A 24,065-nucleotide genomic window follows, 5' to 3' on the forward strand; every position below is an offset into this window, starting at 1 on the left:
GTTGTCACATAATTTGTTTGATAAGTTAGCAGATTTACTATATCCTCATTCAGAGATCCTTGAACCAAGTATATTTATAACAAAACTAGATTTTCATTATATCTTTGAGCCAGCTTAAGGGGAAGTGTTAGGGACAAAATAAAATACTAAGACCTATTTGTAAATACACTATATTATAGGGACTAAAATGTAACATGAATGTTATGAATAATATATTTAGGTAGAAGAGAGATACCGAGCAAATTTAGCTAAATTTTTTCCCCTTCCTCCAACTTGTTTTGAATCTTTGAAGTAAAAAACTAAGGTTCCATTTACTTGGGGTGATTTTGGTGGTTTCTATAGGAAGGAATCCAATTTCAAGGGAATCCAAGAAGAAATTGACACAAGGGAGAATAGTGATTATCCTGCAAACTGCATTAATTCCGTTGGTTCGAACATGAACGTTAGAAACAATCTTCTACAATCTGTTGATCCAAAAGAATACCAGGAAACAAGGAAACAAGAAACAGGAAATAAACGACACTGCCGAAAATATTATTCAACCCAAAACTAACTCAAAAACAACTAAATCAATTTAAATAGACTCAAACCCTAACCCTGTGAAAGACAAAAATAGACAAAATTGTTTGGATCCTCCTGCATCGTCCCGTGTTGAAAAAACTCATCCTTAAGTTTAGAGTATTATCATGTGGTAGCCTATGAGGAAGATCATCTAGCATCAACTCAGCAATTGTTTATTGTGGACAGATGAGTGCTAGATATAATCTAACATGTTTGACTATTGAAAAATTCAAAAGCCTTCTTCACTTCTAAATCTACTTGCATGCTAGTCCAAATAATATTAGCCTTCTTCACATCAATAGTGAGAGTGAATTCAGGATGTGTCAAGAATTCTACTACTTGTGGGCTCTCAATGTAAACACAAAGCGCACAATCATTATGTTGAAGCACACGTGTGGTTGGAAGGGACTCCTTAGTAGAAGCACAAAGATTCCTTAATGCAAGTTGTTACTTGTATTTTTTGAATTCCTGAATAAAATAATTTTCTAGTGTATGGCACCAAGCTGTGAGCCTTACAGAAAGTTGTTTGCTCTCCCTGACGCCAAACAAGAAATCGCGAGTGCATTCTTCCCTATAATATAGATCCTATGTTGGTGAAAAGCTTATAGCTGCTACAAATTTCCCATTGGGCACGAACAGAAAAGGTGTCACCTTGAAATTTGGATTATCACTATGTTGTAAAGCAGTTCATTTATTATAATCTGTACATTGCATATCATGCATAAAAGTATTAACAACGGACTCAACAAACTCATCACTTTCAAATCTGGATTCTTCATTGTCATCATCCTCTTCTTCCAAGACATCTTCATCAAATTGTTATCATCAATCTCATGCTCGTCATGATCTGTGTCGGGATGAGAGATTTAATGAACTTCATCCTCCTCTAAGTCATTATTATCTTCATCATCGTCATCAATTTCTTCTCCCTCATCCCCTGACATATTTTCATCAATGGATTCATCGTCTTCCTCACCACTACCTTCAGTGTCCTCCGTAAAATCATCAACCAATCTCACACCCCACCTCAACGCGACATCGTTGAAACAAAGTCTGAGTGTAGCCAAAGGGAAGTAAGTGGCTCTTCATCTTCTTCTTCATCTTCTCCCAATCGGTGATCTTGGCCTTGCCCTATCCATTACGTAATCGTTGCAACTGCTACCACCGCGCCTATGCTCGGCCCTTGAGTTTGACGGCAGCCAACTTTACTTTCACATGATTGGGTGCTTCCTTATAATCAAAAATCCTCTCTACTTCGTTAAGCCAATTAATGAATTCCTCAATCCATAATGTAGCAAAAACTTGAGAAGATCAATTGGAAACCCGATATCTCCATATTGTTCCTCTCGACCACGGCTTTCGCAATTGCGATAGGAGTTTTCAAAAGTGAAAGCAAAGTTAAGATAAGGGAACTTAAAACCTTTAAGATCTTGCACTACTAGACATCTATTAATCCACTAGTCTCTATAGATCTTCAAGTATCTCGTCTTGAATGTTACGATCACGATGACCATCCATGGGATCTAAAGGCTTTGACACCAACTAACGTCAGGTACAATAGCAATTATCCTACAAGCTATATGTTGGTTCAAACACGAACGTCAAAAACAATCTTCTAAAACATGTTGATTCAGAAGAATACAAGAAATAGGGAAAAGAAAAATAAACGGCAAGGCCGAAAATATTATTCATCCAAAAACTATCTCAAAAACAACTAAATAGATGTTTAAATAGACTCAAACTCTAACCACAAAAATACCCCCAACAGAAATGATAAAATTGTTCGAACTCTCCTACATCATAAATCCCTTGATTGCTTGGGGTAAAGCAGGTAGTGAAGGACCCTCTAACACTTGGAAATAATCAAATTTTTGCTATGTTTCCTTTCTCTCCCATCCTTCCATGAATCCACTATTCCCTTTCTCTTTAATTCCTTTCTTTCAATTTACATGTAATATGACCTAAAAGTAAAGCATAAATTCTCACTGCCATCTCACTCGTATCAAGAAAGACATCACATTCCTTTCCATCGTGAGATAAGGAATGGCAAAGGATTGTCACGTCATCACCTCACATCTGTGGTATCTTCTTCAGCACTTCCTTGAAACACCAATTCCTTGCTTGTTTGTACTTTTTGAGAGTCAATCCCAAGAACCACAGTTTTAACAGGAAATTGTAATGACTAATAATAAGTAATCAGTTAAGTCTTCCTAATTTAATAATTTTTCATGACAAAAGGGGTTGGTACAAGTCAATCAGCTAACGGTCTACTACAGATAACAAAAAATTTTATAACCAGAAAAGCATCATTAATCTGATATTAATTGTGGAAATCAGAATGTCATGTATATTTCAAAGTGCTTATCACCACAGAAAGATAACACACAGAAAAAATTAACAAAAATCAACCTATCTCCAGAAAGAGGTCTGTACAAGATATTTATTAACCCCACAAGGTCTTCCAATAATCCTACAGCTCAACTAGGAAAACATTCGTACCTGAAAGCCACTAAGAATTGTTTCCATTTGAGATAAGATGATGTCACAATCACGAATTTGATCATGTAGTAAAACTAAGTTATCACTCTCAGCAATATAATCCTGAAACAACACAAAAGATAACAGACAACTCAAGAATTGCAATCAGAAAAAAAAATTAGCAACTAAATGGCATAATTAATGGTCCTGATGCAGATAATGACTGTTAATGAAGGCATATATGCTAACACAGTGGACAGCACAAAATATACATGCACAAATACAAGGGCTATGTAACCAGATTGTATGCAGTAAGGCACAAGGTAGCAAAGTCAGAATGCGACAACTAGTAAATCAACAGCTTCTATGCAGAATTAGGAGCTTTAAATTATTAGGAAAAAGAGTGCAGATAATAGCATGGTTCTAAAACATTTAGGGGCTCAAGCAAATTTTATCAATCCAGATAAACACCGGGAACTCAGAAAGATTGCAACCAACCAAATTGACATGAGATAAGCAAGCTCAATGCTCAAAAATTCTCCCGAGAGAGAGAGAAGATCTCTTCTCCAGTTCAGTTACGTCCTCCAGTTCAATGCTACCAGCAATTCCAGCACCTCCTCATTCCACAGAGAAGGATGACACGAATGGACTATGCACTTCCTTCCAGTGCAAGGAAAGTGCAATAGATGTAGGCTATATTATGATATAATGTGGTAAATGCATGCCTATCCCATGTCTATATTGTGATATTGTGGGAAAGGCACAATTTTCAGTGACATACATTCAAAGTGTTGGTGACATTTGCATGAATTCAAATTCATTTCTAGCTTAATTTTCCATTAGAAGAAAGAAGATTATTAAAGCAAACAAAAAAAAACTACATTTACAATCCAGTAGATTTGAGCTCAAAAGGGGCTGAAATACCTGAGGTCAAGTTGTATTGCAAGAAAATTAGCCACCAAATCCACTGAAAACTTCCTTTTAGCCACATTGAATAAAAACATTTACAAAAGGGAGATGGTCCAAAGACAGCAGAAAAGAAAGAATTCAACCTCAAAAGCAGGTAGTTGAACAAGTATTATACCAGAGCACATTAATGAGAAAGGCCAACAAATGGAAGATTAGGTAATCAAGGATGGCAGCAGGTAGCAGTCATGAGAAACAATTAGTGGCAAAAAATGGGGATGAACAAAGTGCTTTAAAATTGCAGCACAATGTCACAAACGAATTAGTTAGTCCAACAAAGTCCTGCTTATCAAATCCATACACCAATAATTCTATTAACATAATTACTTATTTACTTTGATACTACTCTCGGGCTAGACCATAGATACTATCAATATCCAACTTGTTACATAAACTAGAAAAAGCTCTCATAAGCAAAAATATAAACTAGACAATATAAACTAAAACATGGGCGCGAAAATGAAACACAAAGCTTTGGAAATAATTGGTAGAGCATGCAGTTGATGTTCCCTTCAATCCTAGATCAACGCACATCCAAAAAAATGTTTGTCCTCATACAGAGCATTATATAACAAAGTGAATAAAAATAGAGAGGATTAAGTGAAACAAGGATGAAGAGAGATTAAAAGAATAAATCTCTCTAAGTGGGTTTTTCCTAAAGTGACAAAAGGAAAGGCTAGCTGACATGTAATTAACTAACAGAAAAGGAAAGAACTCTAGGGTCTTCGAGGAAAGACGATACTTATCTTGACCCTTTACTAGAAATAGCAAACTAAGAACAGGATTTTTTATATGTCCATGTATTAACTAGCAAGATTGAGAACACAGATTCATGCTTTGCTAGAAACAGCAAACTGACAATATGACATTTCTCTGTTGACCTCTTTACTGGATAGAACAAGATGTACTGAAAAAAAGGAGCAAAACACTGTTGAAAAAAAAAACTGCAGTGCAGAAACACAATGAACAAGGTACAAGATTTCAATCAATGACCATGTCTGTATGTATTGAAACTAATAAATAAGCTACATAAGAAAATAGAAACTTTATATCTAAGATACCAATATAGGACTAAACCCTCTGCACTAATGACCATATTAGCTCAATACCTTTAAATATATATTCAGCTTGGACAAATTTATATTCAACCATGTGTATATATCAAGGTTTAAAATTTCCACCCGTGCCGAGGTTTCGGTCTTGGGACCGGAACGATACGGTTTCGGTACTGGTACGGTTTCGGTACTGGTACTGTATCGTGCCGTACCGATATAGTTTCGGTATTTTTTAAATATAAAATATATTAATTAAAAACTAAAATATTTAACATAAATATTTAAAAAATAAACAAGATAAAAAATAATCTTTTAAAAAAGGAAAAGATATGAAATAGATAAATACATAAATAAAAATTTTATTATAATTTTTAAATTAAAATAAATAAAATATAAAAGTAATTAGATAATTTTATTAGGGTTTAATAAAGTCTCTTTAGATTATCTCCACCATAACTAGGAGTTGATTAAAAAAAATTAACCTAAATTTAATTTTAAAAAATCTGAAATCTGACACCACTCGCAAGCCAACACAACTTCGGCGTTGTCGCAGGGTTGCGCCATGGCCGCGAGGATTGCATGACTCCTTTGGCGCGACCACGTTGGTCGTGTGACCCCTCTGCAGTGACCGCAGGGTCGCACGATGTCTCCATGGCGACAGCGAAAGGGTTATGCGACCTCTCCGCTATTGTTGCAGAGCGACCCCTCTGCTGTGACGTGCAACATGTCGCACCTGTCGTGGATCTAGTGCCAGGGTCATGCCGATGCCAATTGCCGAGCGGAACGAGACGTTTCGCCCGTTTCGATCGTTTCGGCACGGCACTTTAAACCATGGTATATATATTGCAACTAAAAAAATAAGACAAGTTTACAAAGTAATTTTCTCAAATTCAAGCTCAATCTTTATCCCCTATACAGTCCTAAAATATTAAAGCCAAAGAGATTTTACACAAGATGGGAAAGAAACTGCCTTCTTATGTTGCCACTCTCAATACTAAGCCTAAGATAATATTTTCTTAAGTATATCTCAGCCTATTAGAGAAAATATGCACTTTCAATGTTGTCACTCTCAATGCTTTAGCCTAAGATAATATTTTCTTAACAATGTCATTCATCTTGGACAAATTTATATGCAACCATGTCTATATATATTGCAACTAATAAATAAGATAAATTTACAAAACAGTAATTTCCTCGAATTCAAGCTCAATCTGCATTCCTACAGAGTCCTATAAATGTCAAAGAGGAAAAGATTTTTACACAAGATGGAAACGAAACCTCCTTATGTTGTCACTCTCAATGCAATAGCCTAAGATAATATTTTCTTAACTGTATCTCTGCCTATTAGAGAAAATATGTCAAACTTCCATTTACAAAATAAAAAAAAATCATCCCTTATATATAGCAAGCCAAAAATATAGTTTCTTTACGTATATGAACATTAATAATTTTTAATAAAATCCATGTTATGATCTTTCACCAAAAAAGATAGCCCGATGCACGAAGCTCCCACCATGTTGGGTCCCGGGGAAGGATCCATTGTACACAGCCTTACCCAGCTTTTTACAAGAGACTGTTTCCAAGATTCGAACCCGTGACCTTTTGGTCACATGGCAACAACTTTACCGTTGCGCCAAGGCTCCCCTTCATCTTTCACCAATATAATATAATATAATATAATATAATATAATATAACCAGATCATCATTTTTTTTCAAATATTCCTTACTCCATAAAATTCACTTTAAAAATCACAAGGCTTATAAAGCTCTGCAAGCAAATACACCAACCTGAATCGAGTCCAATTCAACTTGGCGTACATTGTTCTCAACACCTTTTGTGTATTCTCGTAGCTTTGTGCCCTTAGAAAGTATATTGGCGACTTCCTGTAGAACAGTCAATTATGAACAGTAAATATAATTTTATGTAGCTAAAGGAAAAAAAAAAGTAGAATTATAAATATTTAGCTAAAGGGAAAGGAAAGCTCACAAACAAGCATAAATAAATTTAATTCAGAAAAGGAACAACTCACAGATGATACTATAATCTAGGTAATTGACCCTAATACAAACAAATGCTATACAGCCAGACAATAGACTAATATTCAGATTGCTGTACAATCGACCACTCAATATATTTTTGCAAGAATATTCCAATTTGCTTTGAGGAAAGTGCATTATTTGTCCAAATTCTTAATCATCACGATTAAGGGTGGGCACAGGTCATTCTGGGACAGAGTTTAAAAAAAAAAACCAAACCACTTTGATCAGGGACAGAACTCAGAACCAGATCATAAAGAAAAAATTGGATGAAAATAAAAAGATAGGATAATTTTTTTAAAAAAATCTCGATCTTTTTATTTGCAGAGCAGATTTTAGGTTTTTCATTTTCCAGGTTTTACTGGGTTTTTCAAGATTTTATCAGGTTTTTCTGGTTTTTATACAACTGAATGAACTTACGGTTCTGCAAATATTATATTATAGCTTATGGGTAGATTATTATATTGACTCAAATCTCTGTTTGCCTCTACCTATCTTAAACTCGTGTTAGATTTAACCTAGACAGGTGCATTTGAACCAGCACCCTATCAGAGGAGAGGGTTGCCCTAAGGGTTTAACTGGCAGCAGCTTTGTTCAAAACCATGTTACAATATGTTTTATGAGCCTTCTCATTTAATGGCCACCATTTCTCTAACAGCTGCTATCTCAAACTCATAAAGTGATATCATGGTTTCAAAAAAGTTTGGTAGCATCAGCCAAAGATTCATAAATCATTGTACATTATTTTTCATGAAACCCTTTTTGATAAATCTCATTTCCTTGAAGTGGTTCAAATTGGGTTTTTAGGTTTATGCAAGCCCAAACTTGAACTTAAACATGTCATAGCTGAAACGTGATTCAAATTGGTTTTTGGGGATCATGACAGGCATGTCAGCTTTTTGCATACACCTCCTAATTACTATATATTCAGAAAGTAAATGTGCCCTTAGTGGATTCAGATTTATGTTAGATTCAATATTTCAAATGCTACTTTAACTAAACTAAATGTCAGGCACAATCAAACATAGATATGACATTTACTCTAACAACAATAACAACAATAACCGAGCCTTATCTCACTAGGTGAGGTCAGCTATATGGATCCTTTTATGCCATTGAGCTCTATCTTCTAGTATATCATCTTATATACTTAAATAAATTTTATCTTATTTTATTGTTGCTAACTAAGTCTTTTTTTTGTCTATCTCCTCGTCCTCGTTTGATATGTATGTTTATCATAGTTTCACATTGTCTAACTGGAGCATTTATTTGTCGTCCAATACATGTCAGTACCATCTTAAGCGTGTCTCTTTTCCCTCAATAGATACAACTCCGATTTTCTCTCTAATTCTTTCATTTCTTATTTTGTGCATTCTCGTATGTCCACACATCCACTTTAACATCCTCATCTCTAAAATTCTCATCTTTTGCTCATATACTCGAGTCATAACTCAACATTCAACTTCATATAACATAGCAAGTCTAACTACGATTTTATAAAACTTTCTTAAATTTTAGAGATACTTTACGATCACATAAAACATCCGATACTCTCCTCCATTCAACCATCCTGCTTGTATTAAGACATCTCTCTCAATCCCTCTATCAAAAATGATCATAAATATTTAAAGCTCTCAGTTCGGACAACTCATCATCTCCTATTTTAACAATTGCTTCATTACATCGAATATTGCTAAACTTAAATTTCATATATTCTATATTTATTCTTCTAAGCCTAAAACTTTTTCCTTTTAGTTTTTCCCACCAAAATTTTAGTTTAGCGTTTACTCCTTCATGTTTCATCCACCAAAATAATATCATCTGCAAATAACATGCACCATGGCACTATGTCATGAATGTGTGTAGTGAATTCCTCTATAATTAGTGTAAAAAGATAGGGGCTTAGAGTTGATCCTTGATATAACCCTATGGTCGTTACATCCTTGTACATATCTTTAATTAGTTCAATATATATTATGCTAGCACCTCTCTTTTTAAAATTCTCCATATAATTTCTCTTGGAACTCTATCATAAACTTTTTCTAATTCAATGAATATCATGTGTAGATCTTATTTTTGCTCCCGATATTTTCTAATTAGTTGTCTAAAAAAATATATAGCTTCTATTGTCGACCTTCTAGGCATGAACCTAAATTAATTTTCGATCACCGTGGTCTCCTTCCTTAATCTTTTTTCTATTTTTTTTCCCAAAGTTTCATGGTATGACTCATTTGTTTATTACCTCTATTGATTGCATAATTTTATACGTCTCCCTTATTCCTATATAAGGGAGCTACATTACTTGCCCTCCATTGATCAAGCATTTTTTTTTCTTTCAATATCATGTTAAATAATTTTGTAAGTCATTCTATACCTTATTTCCCAAGGCACTTCCATACCTCTATCAGAATATCATCTGGTCCAACGGCTTTTCCATTATACATCTTATTTAAAACAAGGTAGATCCACTACCTTAACAATCCCCTTAGTGTCAGCCTCACGATATGGAGGGAGGTAAATGCAGATACACAGGGCATAGGCATATAGTAAGGTAAACTCCAGGTCGTCAATTCCTAAGAATCGACCCCTGGTCATTATGCCAGAGATATCATACGTCCACCGTCTGCACTACGCCCTAGGAGACTGCGCATCACATTTAAAGCTTGTTTCTACTTCTGAAGTTTGAATTCTGTAATAAAAATTTAAATTTCTATACTCAATTGACCTACTTAAATTACCTAAATTAAGTTGGTCATCTAAAGCTTCATTAAAAAGTTGATGAAAATAGCTCTTCCACCGCTCTTTTATTTCTCCATCATTTACTATTACCCTATTACATTCATCTTTAATACATTTTATTTAGATAAGATCTCTTGTCTTCTTTTCTCTCACTTTAGTTATTTTATAAAAGTCTCTTTCTCCTTATTTTATATCCAATTTTTGATATAATCATATAATCGTTCAAAAGTTTCATTCTTTGCTTCATTCACTACTTTCTTAGCCTCTTTCTTAGCTATTGTACTTTTTTTAAATTTTCCTCGTTCTTACAAATATATATTCATTATAAACTGTTTGTTTTTTCTTCACTTTCTTTTATATTTTCTCATTCCACCACTAAGATTCCTTATTTAGTGGTGCATGACTCACAATATACTCTTAACTATTATTTTCAACTTTATACTATCTTATCCCATGTCATATTAGAGTCACCATATATTTCACCTAATACTTATACTCTCACCTTCTCCTTAAATATACTTTGCTTCTCATCCTTAACATCCACCATTAATTATAGGAGTCGTATATATTTTTTTTCTATTGATATTATACTTGAGGTGTATATCCAACACTACTAACCTATGTTGGGTAGTTAAACTTTATGATCTTGCAATCTTTACAAATCTTTCCATCCTTCTTCTAAACCATAAAAAAAGTCAATTTACAATTTATTATTCTCACCTTTGAACATAACTAAGTATTTTTCTCTTATCTTAAAAAATATATTAACTAATATAAGGTCATATGCTATCATAAAATCTAATATAGTTTTCCCTTCTTCATTTCTCGTTCAAAACCCATAACCCCCATGTACCCTCCCATATTCCTTATTTTACATATCCATTTAGATCACCTCCTATTAAAAACATTTCATTTGGTGAAATATTTTGTAATACTTCATCTAAGTCTTCCCAAAATCTTGATTTGGTAGCTTCATCTAATTCTACTTGCGGTGTATATATGCTAATTATGTTCATAGTTTCTTTCGTTACCATAACTTAAAACTCGAGTTCTTTATCATCTTTACCTTCTCGTCTACCCATTTTGTCTCTTTTATACATAAAATACTAATTTTTCTCCTAATCATCGTATCTACTACCTCCATTGATTTGAGGATTGCTATGTTTTATGTTGCAAATCTTATACTATTAGTTTTTCTATCATATTTGTTTTTATCCAACCTATGGTGTGAGAACTCTTGCCTATTTAACACTACACCCAAGTTCTTATAAAGATGTAACAGTCCTTGCCAATACATTACAGTCGGACCCTGTAATGCGAAATCTTGCATATTTAGCACTACACCCGAGTTCTGAAGATGTGGCGATCCTTGTCGAGACGTTATAGTCGGACCCTGCAACGCATTCCTTCTGGGGAACAACCTACCATTAGTACAATAGTTTAATAGATCTATTTATTGAACATTTATCATAGTTTTAACGCTGACTATAACATAACGCAACCCTCCTCCTTTATCCGGGCTTGAGATCGGCCATGACTGGTTCATTATGAGTGGAGTTGATATGACATTTACTCTATTGACAAAAAAAACATAAGCAACAAAATTCAATTGGCATGATGCAATAAACTATAACTTAATATGGATCTGGTTTCTGAGTGTTTTTCTACTGTTTTTACGAATATATGTGTCAAGTGTAAAAATACTTTCGTATGAACAGGAAAGAGTTTGGAAACGTAGCTTTTGGTAACAAACACAATAGCATGTTCAATTGAAATTACTTAACTTATACATTATAGACAAAAAAAAAAGAAACAACCAAGCTTTCTGTAAAATTAAAAGGAGATTTAAAAAGGCTATGTAAAACTACAAATATTTTACAAAGCTCACAAATTTTTCTAAATCAACTACAAACATTTTACAAAAATCATGAACCACTAACAATCAAAGAAATATAGCAAAAGGCAGTACAATTGAGATGGCCCTAACAACTTATCATGTTTATAACGAAATGTACAAATCAGGATCTCACTATCCTACAGCCCCATATTCCAAAGTATTTAATTCTTAAAGTTTTAAGATGAAGGTGATAGTTACTTTGTCATTCTTGCATTCTTCAAGTTCTTCTTGCAATCCCTCCAAAGAAATATCATCACTGAACATAAGAAATAATATTTAATCATAGAATGGAACTCTAATCAAGTCAAGAGGCACAAGTTCAAGGTAAGCTTAACATGGAACACCATAATTTAATAAAAGAAATGGATCTCTAACAAAGAGGAACATCTTCAGGATAAGTTTAACATAGTAGATCATAACTTACAAAACACCACATGCCCATGCCAGACAGGAAATTAATTAATCAAAAACTATATATCACGAGGAAATTAGAGTTGTGTGGTCATGTGAGGAGTTTGGTACCGTAACAAACAGGTGAAATCAATTTCAACATTATAACCTTATCAGTTCACACACTAAATTCAGCCTCATTGGTTTTATTCAAGAATATGTGCAATCCTTTAACATCAAGAAAATATCTCCACTACTTTCTTATATGAGCCACAAGTTACTCAGCTTTTGAGTTCCTAACTTCAAATTTAAGAAAAAATTGAGGCCAAAGTTCAAAATTTATCCTCTTTCAGTCACTGGCTATGCTCTTCAACTGCTAACATTGTTTTCATCCATCTTTGAGTTCCTAGCTTCAGATAAGAGCAAAATTTGTAAAGTTAAAGATTTCCTATTCAGTTGTTGGCTATACCATGCTAGACCTAGTCCTAAACTTTTAATTATGACCATTGAAAACTCCGCAAGTGGTGTAATTTAAGACAAAAGCATAGCATTTAGATACTCAAATGATAATTAGGAAATGCAATAAAGAAAAAATTAAGCAGATTAACTAAGCTCTAAAAAATATGTATATATTAAGGAGATAAATGAAGACTGAGCAATCTATATATCTAACATGCAAGCACCAAAGTGCATGGATGGTTATGTGAAAGGCAAATTGATTTTAAAGTAATTTGAAATAAGTTTTAAAATGACCAATATAGCTCATCATATCTAGCATACAAATACAATAACTATGCTTTTAATTATTCTCAAAAGATGTCCAAGAAACATTCACATCCACCAAAAAAGTTATAGGTTTGAAATACTCTAATGAGAGAAAGGATATTTTCAAAAAACCTGCTTGCATCTTCATCTAAAGTCAACTCCCCAACAAACAATCCCAAGTCAAACGTTTCTTTATCGGTGTCTTGCATTTTGACGCTTATTTCAGCCTGCATCGAAGTGTCCAAAAAATGGAAACATAATCATTACGAGGTATACAAATAGCTGCAAAAATAAGTTCCAAACAGTCTGACTGTGCCTGATTGATTGGCATGAGAATAACAGAAACAGAAAAGGGGAAAAAAAACAGGGAGGAAATACAAAAACACGCCTTTATAGAACTTAAAAAAAAATAGTCAGTTATTTTTTTTTATTAGTAGACAAAATATTTTAGCATTTTCAGAATCTATAACTTGTACAGGTTTCCATCAATTGTATGTGTAGAAAAGGAAAACATATATCTCAATTCACTTTTCTATCAAATACATCCGTATTTATATACATGAGACTCCTATCAATTACTAATTACAATTAATCACAATCAAGCTAATCAATCACAATCCCCATAATTACGCTACCGTATTCAACACTCCTCCTCAAGGTAGAGCATATATGTCAATCATATCCAACTTATCATAAAGTTAGTCTTTTTTCTCCTAATGCTTTAGTGAAGACATTGGACGACGATGTGAATGGAGTAGCAATTTTCTCGTGAATAAAGTGAGAGTCGAACTCAATATGTTTAATCCTCATAAAAAATTGGGTTACTTACAATGTGAATAGCCGCTTGATTATCACAATACATAGAGAGTGGTTCATTGTAAGTGAATCTTAATTCTTCAAATAAATTCTTTAGCCATAGCATCTCAGTTACAGTATGAGTCATGGCTCTGTACTTAGCTTCGACAATTGACCTAGCAACAGTAGTTTGTTTCTTACTTCGCCATATTACTAGATTTCCCCTACATAAGTGTGATATCCAGAAGTGGACCATCTGTCGCTCTTTGATCTAGGATAATGGGCATCAGAATCGGCTTCGATCTTTGAGTGTCCATTTTTCTTAAATGACAACTCTTTCCCTAAAGATTTCTTGATGTACTTATGAATCCTGATTGCAGTCAGTAAACTTGCTTAGGCTTATCCATAAAACGACTGACCATTCTCACTGCCAAGGAGATATCAGGTCTCGTTCCAGGTCTCATTACAGTTAAGTCCACTAAGAGTCTAGCCATTAAAAGAATATCACCACAACTCTCAAAATTATGTCCATAAATGTCCTTCGACAAATATCGATAAAAGGTCGAACCCTCTAATTCAAAATATAGACTTCAAGACCTTGAGTAAATGATCACATGGTCAAGGTCTTGAGCTACTTGATGAAGACAATACTTGTTGAGTCGACTAACCATTGTCTTGTAACCCATCATACTACGATTGCTCCACCTGAGGTTCAGGAACCTCTAATGACGAGTCATACACACAAGGGTAAAGGAGCATTATTACTAAATAGTTGGTTGAAATAACTGTCAATCGACGCTCTGCTCTTCGAAGATCATCATCTGATATGTCCACTGAGTAACAGTTGGATCTCATAGGTGTTAACCAAAACACAACCTTCTCCCCATTATTGCGGATCATATATCTCTATGTACTATTGAGGATATCTAATCATATCTGATCTATCCATGAGCCAGGATCTCCCATAGAACAGCATTAGGCAAGTCGACTGACCATCGCCTTATAAATCATTATACTACCAAAAGATGTAGAGAAGTACTCTCTCTCAAAACACTTCAAAATAATCACCAAGTGATATCTGCATCTTCATTCCTAGTCACGTAAAAAGGATAAGCAGCTAACATCATCTTTTCTGCACCAGTACAAGTCATATGTCTGAATGTACTCTCCAATTTATATACCCTATAATGATTGTGTCACATAAATGTTAAGGCTCTACACTTTTTCACATCAGTGGGGTCATCTATCCGAATGTACCTTCTAGATCATCCAACCATACCTACAGTCCATGGTCAAAGTCCCCATGGAAAAGGATACATTAATCCTCTATACATTGGTCGAAGCGACAATGGTATACGGCTAATTTAGTCTTTTCTACATTTGTAAAGTCATGTAGTCATATGTGTCTTTTAGGTTATCCAACCAAACACAAATAACCCAAGGGTAGGAAACTCCATATGACAGAGTAAGTTGAAACTCTACTACTCAACCAACAAGAGTAATCTACTAACCGAACCGACAGAGTAAATCAATCCTTGACCAAACCAACTATGCTAAATCGATCCTCTATTGACTGAACCAACAAGAGTAAATCGGTCCTCTACTACTGACCGAACCAACAAGAGTAAACCAGTCCTCTACTGACCGAACCAACAAATGTATGTAACTCTAACTCTCGCCCAACTGGTAATAACAGAAGCTAGTACTACTAGGTAGGGTATGAAAAATTCTCTGAGATTGTAATCTCTGATCTCCAATAGGGTCTAATAGACCTAAACATGTCATACATGCTACAAAATACTAACAGAAGTATATGATAACAGTATACAAATCCTATAGCTTGGAGATGTCCTGTCGCTGCCTAATCCCAAAACTCGAAAAGTCAAATCGAGAAAACAAATCATGAAAATCCAAAAACACCGAAAACAAGCCTCGTAAACCTGTGGCTCTAATACCAAATAAATTATCACGCCCCGAGAGTAAAGTTGTCCGACGAAAATCGGACAACACCTCCCCTGTAATAGTGACAATTGAAACCTGAATACATAAACCGCTCGTCTATACAAGAATAAAATCTACAACCCACACTAGAATCAAAACACAACCACGCAAAATAATATACAGCCTACATGGGATCAAAAACACAGCGGAAGACATGCAAAATATAAAAATAAACAACTGACTGCGAGCCGGCCCGGCTTGACATAACAAGTACATAACCAAATAAAAGAATGTCATAAGTCCAAAAATCCACACAGTATATACATATTACAAGTATAAGAACAAAACCAACAATGCGAGAGGAAGCAATAACAAAAGAAATCGCTCGATATAACATGGGACTAGCGGACAGGATCTCCAAACGACTCCATAAAATCCTCTACCTGCTCCTAGCGAAAGAAAAACCAGTTCAAAGGGTGGTGAGTGTGGGTGACATAGCGGGTAGAAGACAAATAATGCATAAACTTAATATATATCTAGAGATTAAACGACATATAGTCTCATAAGGAGAGGTAATATGAACTACAATGATATCATAATCAACGCCCATATCTGAACTCATATACTAAGGAAGTAATAGAAAGTCAGGTGTAGTGAGGATTTGCAATAGTACTGCTTATAACTACAAGGGTAACATGTGAGGCATGCACATACTACTAATAAGAAAGCCAGTGTCGAAGCACATGCAACAGCTATATATCTCAATTATACGTAAACATATCACATGGATACAATAAAACAACAGCATAAGCAAGCATAATATCATATGAGTATGCACGGTATGGTCACTCCTGCCCACCGCTCTGTACCATGACCCATGTATGGCTGAGAGGCCGGGACAATGACAACTGTACAACACTCCAGCTGCCACTACTCTCGAGTGACCGAGTGGACAGTTTGCATAGTAACTAACTAGTTACATAGCAACGGGGTCCCTACTGTTCGCAACTCCAACCGCCACTACCCATAAGTGACCGAGTGGGAGCACAACAGGACAAGCGGCATCTGCTCTAGCTACCACTATCCATAAGCGGCCGAGTGTGCAGCGATGACCAACGACTCACTCAACTACAAGAGAGCATGCAATGATATGATGAGCAAGATGCAACAATCATCACATATATACATACAAATCAGCTATGCTATAATAAAATCAGCATGCTCAAAAAGGTATATGAAAAAAACAAAAATCAAAGCAAGTAAGCATAATATCTAATATCCGCTAAATATCATGGATGGCAACGAGAGATTATATAGATATGAATCCGATCATTTGATCAAGCAAGTATTAAACTCAAGAAAAATATGAATGGAGTCAGGTAAATACAGCAACCATCCGAATATAGCTCATGCACTAAGATCAAAGTACTAAAGAGAAAAGCAGGAAGTACCCGTCTTTATCGTAGCTCGTATCAAATATCTTCCACGCTGAGATGCTCGTCTCAACTCAAAGTCCTGCATCAAAGGGAATAGTTTAGCTACTCTAACATGTATCATCTAGCTAAACTGAATCCCAAGACCAAATAGATAAACTGAATCCCAAATTAAATCAATCCGAAGTAGTCAACTAGGTTCCGATTGATCCAATCCTTAATCAATCCCAACTACTATATTCCAAACTCCAAGTCTGATACAAATCCAATTCAGAAAATGAAGTCAATATTGGATCCATCCACTATAGACAAGAAAACAGATCTCCCTAAATCAACTCCATCACATAACAATATTAGCCGTTTGTTAATTAATCCAACGATTCAATTAACGAACACATAGTCATCTAAATCAAATCAATCCTCTAACTCTACCGTTAATCCTGCTTTCACTCCACCAATTGAAATCCAACATTTCCATTTAACAATTCATATTCAACTTATCCACTAAATAAATCAACCACCAAAGGATATCTGAAATCAAACCCCCATCCATTCCATAATCACATTAGGTTAGGCCAAACATGAAACAATTCTAACAACTCACCCAAATCTAGCGACACCTCCGTAGACACTCAGGCCGGAGAAGCTGCTGCTGGAAATTATGGCCAGAGTTAGGTGAAGCTACTGCCCTCTGTGTCAATAACGCACTTGCTGGCTGGAATTCAGCAAGTTCGTAGAGCTACCGATTGGATCTGCAACCAATATGCAAATCAGATGAGCACCATAGTCATCAATCAGATAGGAAAGAAACGGAGATAAAGATACTCACCGTACTCTCTTGTGAACGGAGGAAAGAATCTGGCGGTTGCAATTCAGATCCGGCACTCTAAACAACGGCGGTGCTAGGTCAAATGGGCGGTGCCGACTCGGAGCAATGAAGGATAGCGACGCTGCCAGGTTAGGCTCGGCACCGTGAGTGGATGACGGTGGCGGCGGTCATGGATCGGGAAGAGAGAGTTCGGCTGGCGGTGGATCAGGAGCTAGGGCACAGCAGGGGGAAGTGACGGCAGCGGAGCGGCAGCGTCCAACGATCAGGTAGCGCGGCGAGATCGCAAGAGAGGAGGGCGACGTCAGGGAAGATCGGAGAGAACCGATCAGGGACTGCACAGGCGGTCGAGACGAGATGGCGGCTGCGGCGACGGCACCGCGTTCGCGCGTGAGGAAACGGCGATGAATGGAGGAAGAAAGGGGAATCGGTGGGGGAGGAGTTTGGATACTTAGATAAACTCGGTTCTTTCCTTAAAATTATTTCTACAATAATATTTATTATTTAATTATTAAATTTTACATTATATTAATTAATAAAATAATTTAATTTAATTTAATTTAAATCTTAATTAGGTTAAATTAAATTAAAATATTAATTAAAGTTAAATTAAATTCTAAATTAATATTAATCTAAATTCTTAATTTAAGTTAATGTATTAATTAAAGTTAAATTTTAATTAAATTGAGTTGAATTTAGTTTAACGTTTTAATTAAGTTGAGTTAATGTTATATTATTAATTAAATTAATTTTTAGTTAACATTAAATTTTAATTAAATTGAATTTTTTATTAAGTTAAATTTTTAATTAAATTTAATTTTTTTAATTAATGTTAAATTTTTAATTAAATTGAATTTTTAATTAGGTTAGATTAAGATTTAATTTTTAATTAAAGTTAAATTTTTAATTAAGATTAAGTTAATTTTTTAAAAAAAAAAATAAAATGTGATTAATTTAAATTAAGTTAATTGAAGTTAATTAAGTTGAATTTTGGATTATTGATTAAAGTTGAATTAAGTTAATTAAAGTTTGAGTTTTTAATTAAAGTTAAGTAAAGTTAAGGTTTAATTAGTGTTAATCTCATTTAGGTTTAATTAAAGCTAATTAAATTAAGTTTTTTTAATTATGGTTGATTAAAATTTTAGTTAAAGTTCAATTAAATCAAATTTTAATTGAAGTTAATTTTTAATTAAGTTAAATTTTTTAATTAAAGTTAAATTTAATTAAGGTTTAATTAAAGTTAATTAGATTAAGGTTTAATTAAAGTTAAATTAAATTATAGTTTAAAATGAGTTAAATTAAGTATTTAGTTAAACTAAATATTTAATTAAGTTAAATTAGATAGTTTAAGTTAAATTAGGATTTAATTAAAGTAGAGTTGTGATTTTAATTAATGCTAAAATTAAAATTAATTAAATTAAGATAAAGTTTTAAAATTAAATTTAATTAGGTTTAGTTAATTAAATTAAGGTTAACAATTAAGTTGAGAGTAATGTTTTTAATTAAGTTTTAATTAAGATTAGACTTTTTGACAGACTTAAAATTCATCGTTTAATTGAGGTCAAGTTAAAGTCTAATTTAATGTTAAATTAAAGTCTTGCTTAATATTAGGTTAAGGTTTAATTAGGTTTAATTAATTTTAAAGTTAAAATTTTAATTACATTTGATTAAATTTTCAATTAAATTTGATTACATTTTTAATTAAAGTTGATTAAGTTTTTAATTAAAGTTGATTAAATTCTTAATTGAAGTCATTTAATTAAAATTTTAACAATAAAACATTAGGATTTAATTATAATTTGATTTAGACTTAGTTAAGGTTAATGTTTTAATTAAAGCTTCAATCAAAAATTTAAATTTAAATTTTATTTATTTATCTCATCTGATGTATATTATTCGACTAAGATAAATCCTTTAGTTTTATAAGATAAGTTAAGTTATTTTTTAAGAATTGTCTTGACTTGTGTTAGGTTAAGTATATCTTTGGACCCACCACGAAGCAAGCTTCCTTGACTTCTAAACTATGATAAGTCACATTAATATCATTAGAAGTAATCACATGCATTACATCAAGCTTTCCAATTAATCTTACCCAAGAGACTTAATACTAGTCCTTAATCTTAGCAAGTTAAGAGTTAACCCTTAATTATCTAGTCCTATATACCCTGGTGGGTAAGATTTATTCTTGAGGCATCAACTAATTTGATGTCTCCATTGAATCATATATTATGTTTAATTTTTAATATTTGATTTGAATTGAAATTAATTTTAAATCAATCTAAATTATTTTGATGTCAGGTTAATTTTAATTTTTAATTAATTTTAGTTGATTAATTTAATTTAAGTTTTTAATTTTAAATTAATTGAGTTGGTTAAATTATATTTATTTAAATAAAAAGATATATTTAATATTTAAATTTTTCTTTAATATTGAATTGATTGAATTTATTAAAAATATCATTTTTAATATTTAAGTTCTTGTTAATTTTTAGTTTTAAAGTTTTAAAATTGTTGATATATATTTAAAGTCTTATCTTTAGTGTTTAAATTTTTAATTTCAAATTTATTAAATTGTTAGTGTTTGAGGTCTTATATTTAATGTTTAAATTTTTATTAATTTTAAATTCAATTATATTAAATTATAAATTTTCAAATTAAATGAGTTATTAATTAACTTTGGATTTATTAAATTAACTAAATTTTAATTAGTTAATTTAACTTTATATTGAGGTTTAATTAAATTTGAATTGCTATGATTAATTAGAATTGAATTATTAAATTTAGATTTATCTTGATTGAATAAATTAAAATTTTGATTATAGTAAAGATTGATTTTATCTAGAACTAGATTTGTTTGATCATTATCTTGATTGATTAGATTTGAATTTTTATTAATTTAATTTAATTTTGAATTATCAATATTTAAATTTTTATTAATTAATTTATTTAAATTGATTTGACCAATATTTTATTTGACCAAGTGAAGGTGAATATGATAAAAACATTAGGTCAATATCGAAATTATTATTTAATTTCATATTACTTATTAAGGTTAAAACTTTTAGATCTCTATTAACTAAATCATTCTTATCACTAGAATTAGTGTTATTAACTATTAATTTTGAATTTTTCTAATTTTTCAATACCTAAATTTCTCGTTACTATTCTAGGGATTTTTTTAGAAATATCTAAATTATCATACATGTCATTTAAATCACTATTAACAAAAGTATTTTGGTAAATTATATTAACCTTAAATGTAACCCCTAATTTCTATTGGTTCCGATTCGTGTTTGGATTCAACTATGACTTGATCCTCCTTCACAGCTATAAGTATCATGAATCTGGTCTAGTCTTGTTCTTCTGACTCTACAGTTGACTATGTGGATTCAAACTCGGCTTCGAACTCAAGTTTGACTTAGTCTTCTAGCTTTGTCGGGTTCTCGTGAAGCTCGATCAACCAAGTCCAAAGTTTATATGTATTCTTGTACTTTCCAATTCTACAGATAATTTTATTAAGCAATAATTCTGAGATTAAATTTATTACCTTTCGGTTTACTTTCGAATTTTGGATAGATCTCTTCAATGTTATGTCGTAATCGAAGTTGTCCATTATAATGAAGCATTCCATGTAATGTTTCCATATTCTGAAGTAGTCCATTTCGTATGGTGGAGGTTCATACATGCTTCCTCCTTCTCTTTAGACCATGTATAAAATTCTTGCACATAATAAGAGATAAAGAGACAAGTCCTAAGGCTAGGTCTTAGATTACTAGTGCGGACCAATTACTAGTGCGGACTCACAAAGTGGTGAATTCGAGTTCACCCAATGAGTCCAACTCATTAATCCTCATCAATCCGAATTAACTCCATGAGTCTAATTCGAATTGGACTCAACCCAATAATTGGATTCAATTGAGTTTAACTCAATGAATCTAATTTAGATTAGATTTAATTCAATGATCCATTATATGAACTCATCTCCAAATCAAACTTGTTCTTTGTGTGTGATCCAATAGGTTATCATAACGTTGGCAATGTCTCTAAAACTATTTTAGATATATAAACAATGAGTGACATCTAGCAAGACATCATTGGGACCCAAGTGATGAGAATGTCGAGATCCGACCTAACCTTTTTTGTATCTATTATATTATATGACTCAATCCTTCTATTCTTAATATCTAGATTGATCAATGAGGCATAGACCGTGTTATTCTCTTATCAATCTTTGTATTTCTTAATCTCTAAGTAGACACACTCAATCAAATAAGCTCAATATCACATATTGACTCATTTAAGCATAGTCATGCATTATTGTGTCCTACTAATCAAGGGGCTCACAGAAATTACTTTCGTCATATGAAAGGGATAGATCCTATCTATATCATTCACATCCCTCTGCATAACTTATCGCGTACCCAATAATTGACTTTATAGTCCACCCTGTTACAGATGACATTTGTTGATACCAAAGTATACAACTCCTTATGTAGGGAACCATAGTGACTTCAGGTCTAAGGACTATTCATACTAATAGTTACTATAAGAATGTTTATGACATTCATATAATGATCCATGAAATATTCTCATAGCAAGTTATTCAGTACATATTCTTTAATATATACACATGTGTTAATGTGATATATCATATCCATGACTTATGAGATTAAGTCATCAATTGACCTACATGCTAGTCTCATATTGTCATTGCATATTAATGTCTGACTAGGAATAGTTAAGAGTAGTGTATATATATATATATCTACATGCTCTCACTATCAATTCAACCAATTGATATATTGTAGACTAAAACCTACTAGCATAGGACATTATTATACTTATTATTCGACACTGAACTAAAATAAATATAATAACCAACTTTACATTTTATGAATAAAATATGATACAAAAAGTGTCCTCGTCAATCATCTAATAATTAGTACTATGACTAATACTAACAATCATTAAATCTCTCTACTGGTAAACTCTTGGTAGAATAGTCACGTAAAAAATGAGAAAAGTATAACATCTTATACTTTGCATTTACAAGTATAAAAGATATATAATAAATGAAATCATTACCAACACTTAGAAGAATGAAATTTGATTGAGCTCGTGTATTGGTGTCAGTATGCCGACAGTGGTCAAGCATAGTAGAGTCGCAAAAGTTAGAGAATGAAGTGATAGAATGATCGGAATAGTTCTTCTTGTTGGTGCTGGAAGCACCAACTAATCAAACTTGTATTTTGATATTGACCAAGGTTCAAAATTAAGCTGTGATGTTGTTCTAACAAGTTGAATTAAGTATACAAGAAAGTCCTAAGTAATCTCAGATAAGGTGAAAGTCCTAGTTAAGGCTAAGCAAAAAGTGAAAAAGTCCTAACGGCGGTTAGGTAATAAAGTCCTAATCTAGGAGATTGAGCAAAGTCTTGACAGGTAGAGGAAGTTGGGCGAAATCATAGGATTGAGGATGCTAGGTAAAAGTCCTGAGGATCGCGGACACCAGGTGGAGGACTGGACAGGTCTGGGATCAGACGTCTAGTGGAAAGTCTTGATGTCTCGAACGTTGAGCAAAAGTCTAGATAGTCTAGAGGACTGGTCTGGCAAAAGCTAAATTCTTCTGAGAGGAATTGGTGAGGATGCGTTCCCCGTTGAGGAAATAGTAGATGTCAGTTCAACCTAGGGTTTTAGAGAAATCTAAAAGTTAGAACTGGATAGTCCAAAGACTGTCAAGTAGTTTATTAATCATATTTTATTGTGTAATCTTGTTTTGCAGGGTATATGTTGTATTTGGACTAATATGCCTTGCAAAAAGTGAAATGCACAGAGAAGAGCTCGGATAAACAGTGTTTGAGGCGCCTCTGGAGTTGTTGGAGGTGCCTCAGCTGCCTTGGCCAAAGCATCGCGTGGAGAGGTGTGAAGGTACCTTCCATGCGCCTGAAGCCGCCCTGGAGACTAGCTTAAAGGCACCTTTAAGTGTCTTGAAGGCGCCTTCGGATAGATGAACTTCACATAAAGCGTGCGTTATCAAGACCAAGGTTGTGGGGATAAACATCACAGCTGGAGGTGCCTCGGACTGTACTGGAGGTGCCTTCAGCAATCTATAAAAGAAGAATTTGAGTAGAGGGTTGAAAATAACTCAATTCTACTATCTTTCTCTTGCGTATCACTTCAAGGA

General features: G+C 33.3%; 1 protein-coding gene across 2 annotated transcripts in view; it reads right to left on the bottom strand.

Annotated features, from left to right (window-relative positions):
* LOC122052431 (vacuolar protein sorting-associated protein 52 A-like) overlaps positions 1-18,332 on the bottom strand; it is a 57,397-nt gene extending 39,065 nt beyond the window's left edge. The window contains exons 1-7 of one of the 2 annotated variants that reach the window (XM_042613934.1): positions 17,888-18,332; positions 17,663-17,810; positions 17,077-17,140; positions 13,022-13,116; positions 11,933-11,990; positions 6,850-6,945; positions 3,061-3,162 (exon numbers count right to left, since the gene is read on the bottom strand). In XM_042613934.1, coding sequence (XP_042469868.1) covers positions 3,061-3,162; positions 6,850-6,945; positions 11,933-11,990; positions 13,022-13,098 — 333 coding nt within the window. In that variant the 5' untranslated portion in view covers positions 13,099-13,116; positions 17,077-17,140; positions 17,663-17,810; positions 17,888-18,332. Of the gene's footprint in view, positions 1-3,060; positions 3,163-6,849; positions 6,946-11,932; positions 11,991-13,021; positions 13,123-17,076; positions 17,141-17,662; positions 17,811-17,887 lie in introns of those variants that run through there. The other variant, XM_042613933.1, reaches the window with a different exon arrangement.
* Positions 18,333-24,065: the final 5,733 nt, after the last annotated feature.

This window comes from Zingiber officinale, chromosome 3A (assembly GCF_018446385.1).
Source record: "Zingiber officinale cultivar Zhangliang chromosome 3A, Zo_v1.1, whole genome shotgun sequence".
Lineage (NCBI taxonomy): Eukaryota > Viridiplantae > Streptophyta > Magnoliopsida > Zingiberales > Zingiberaceae > Zingiber > Zingiber officinale.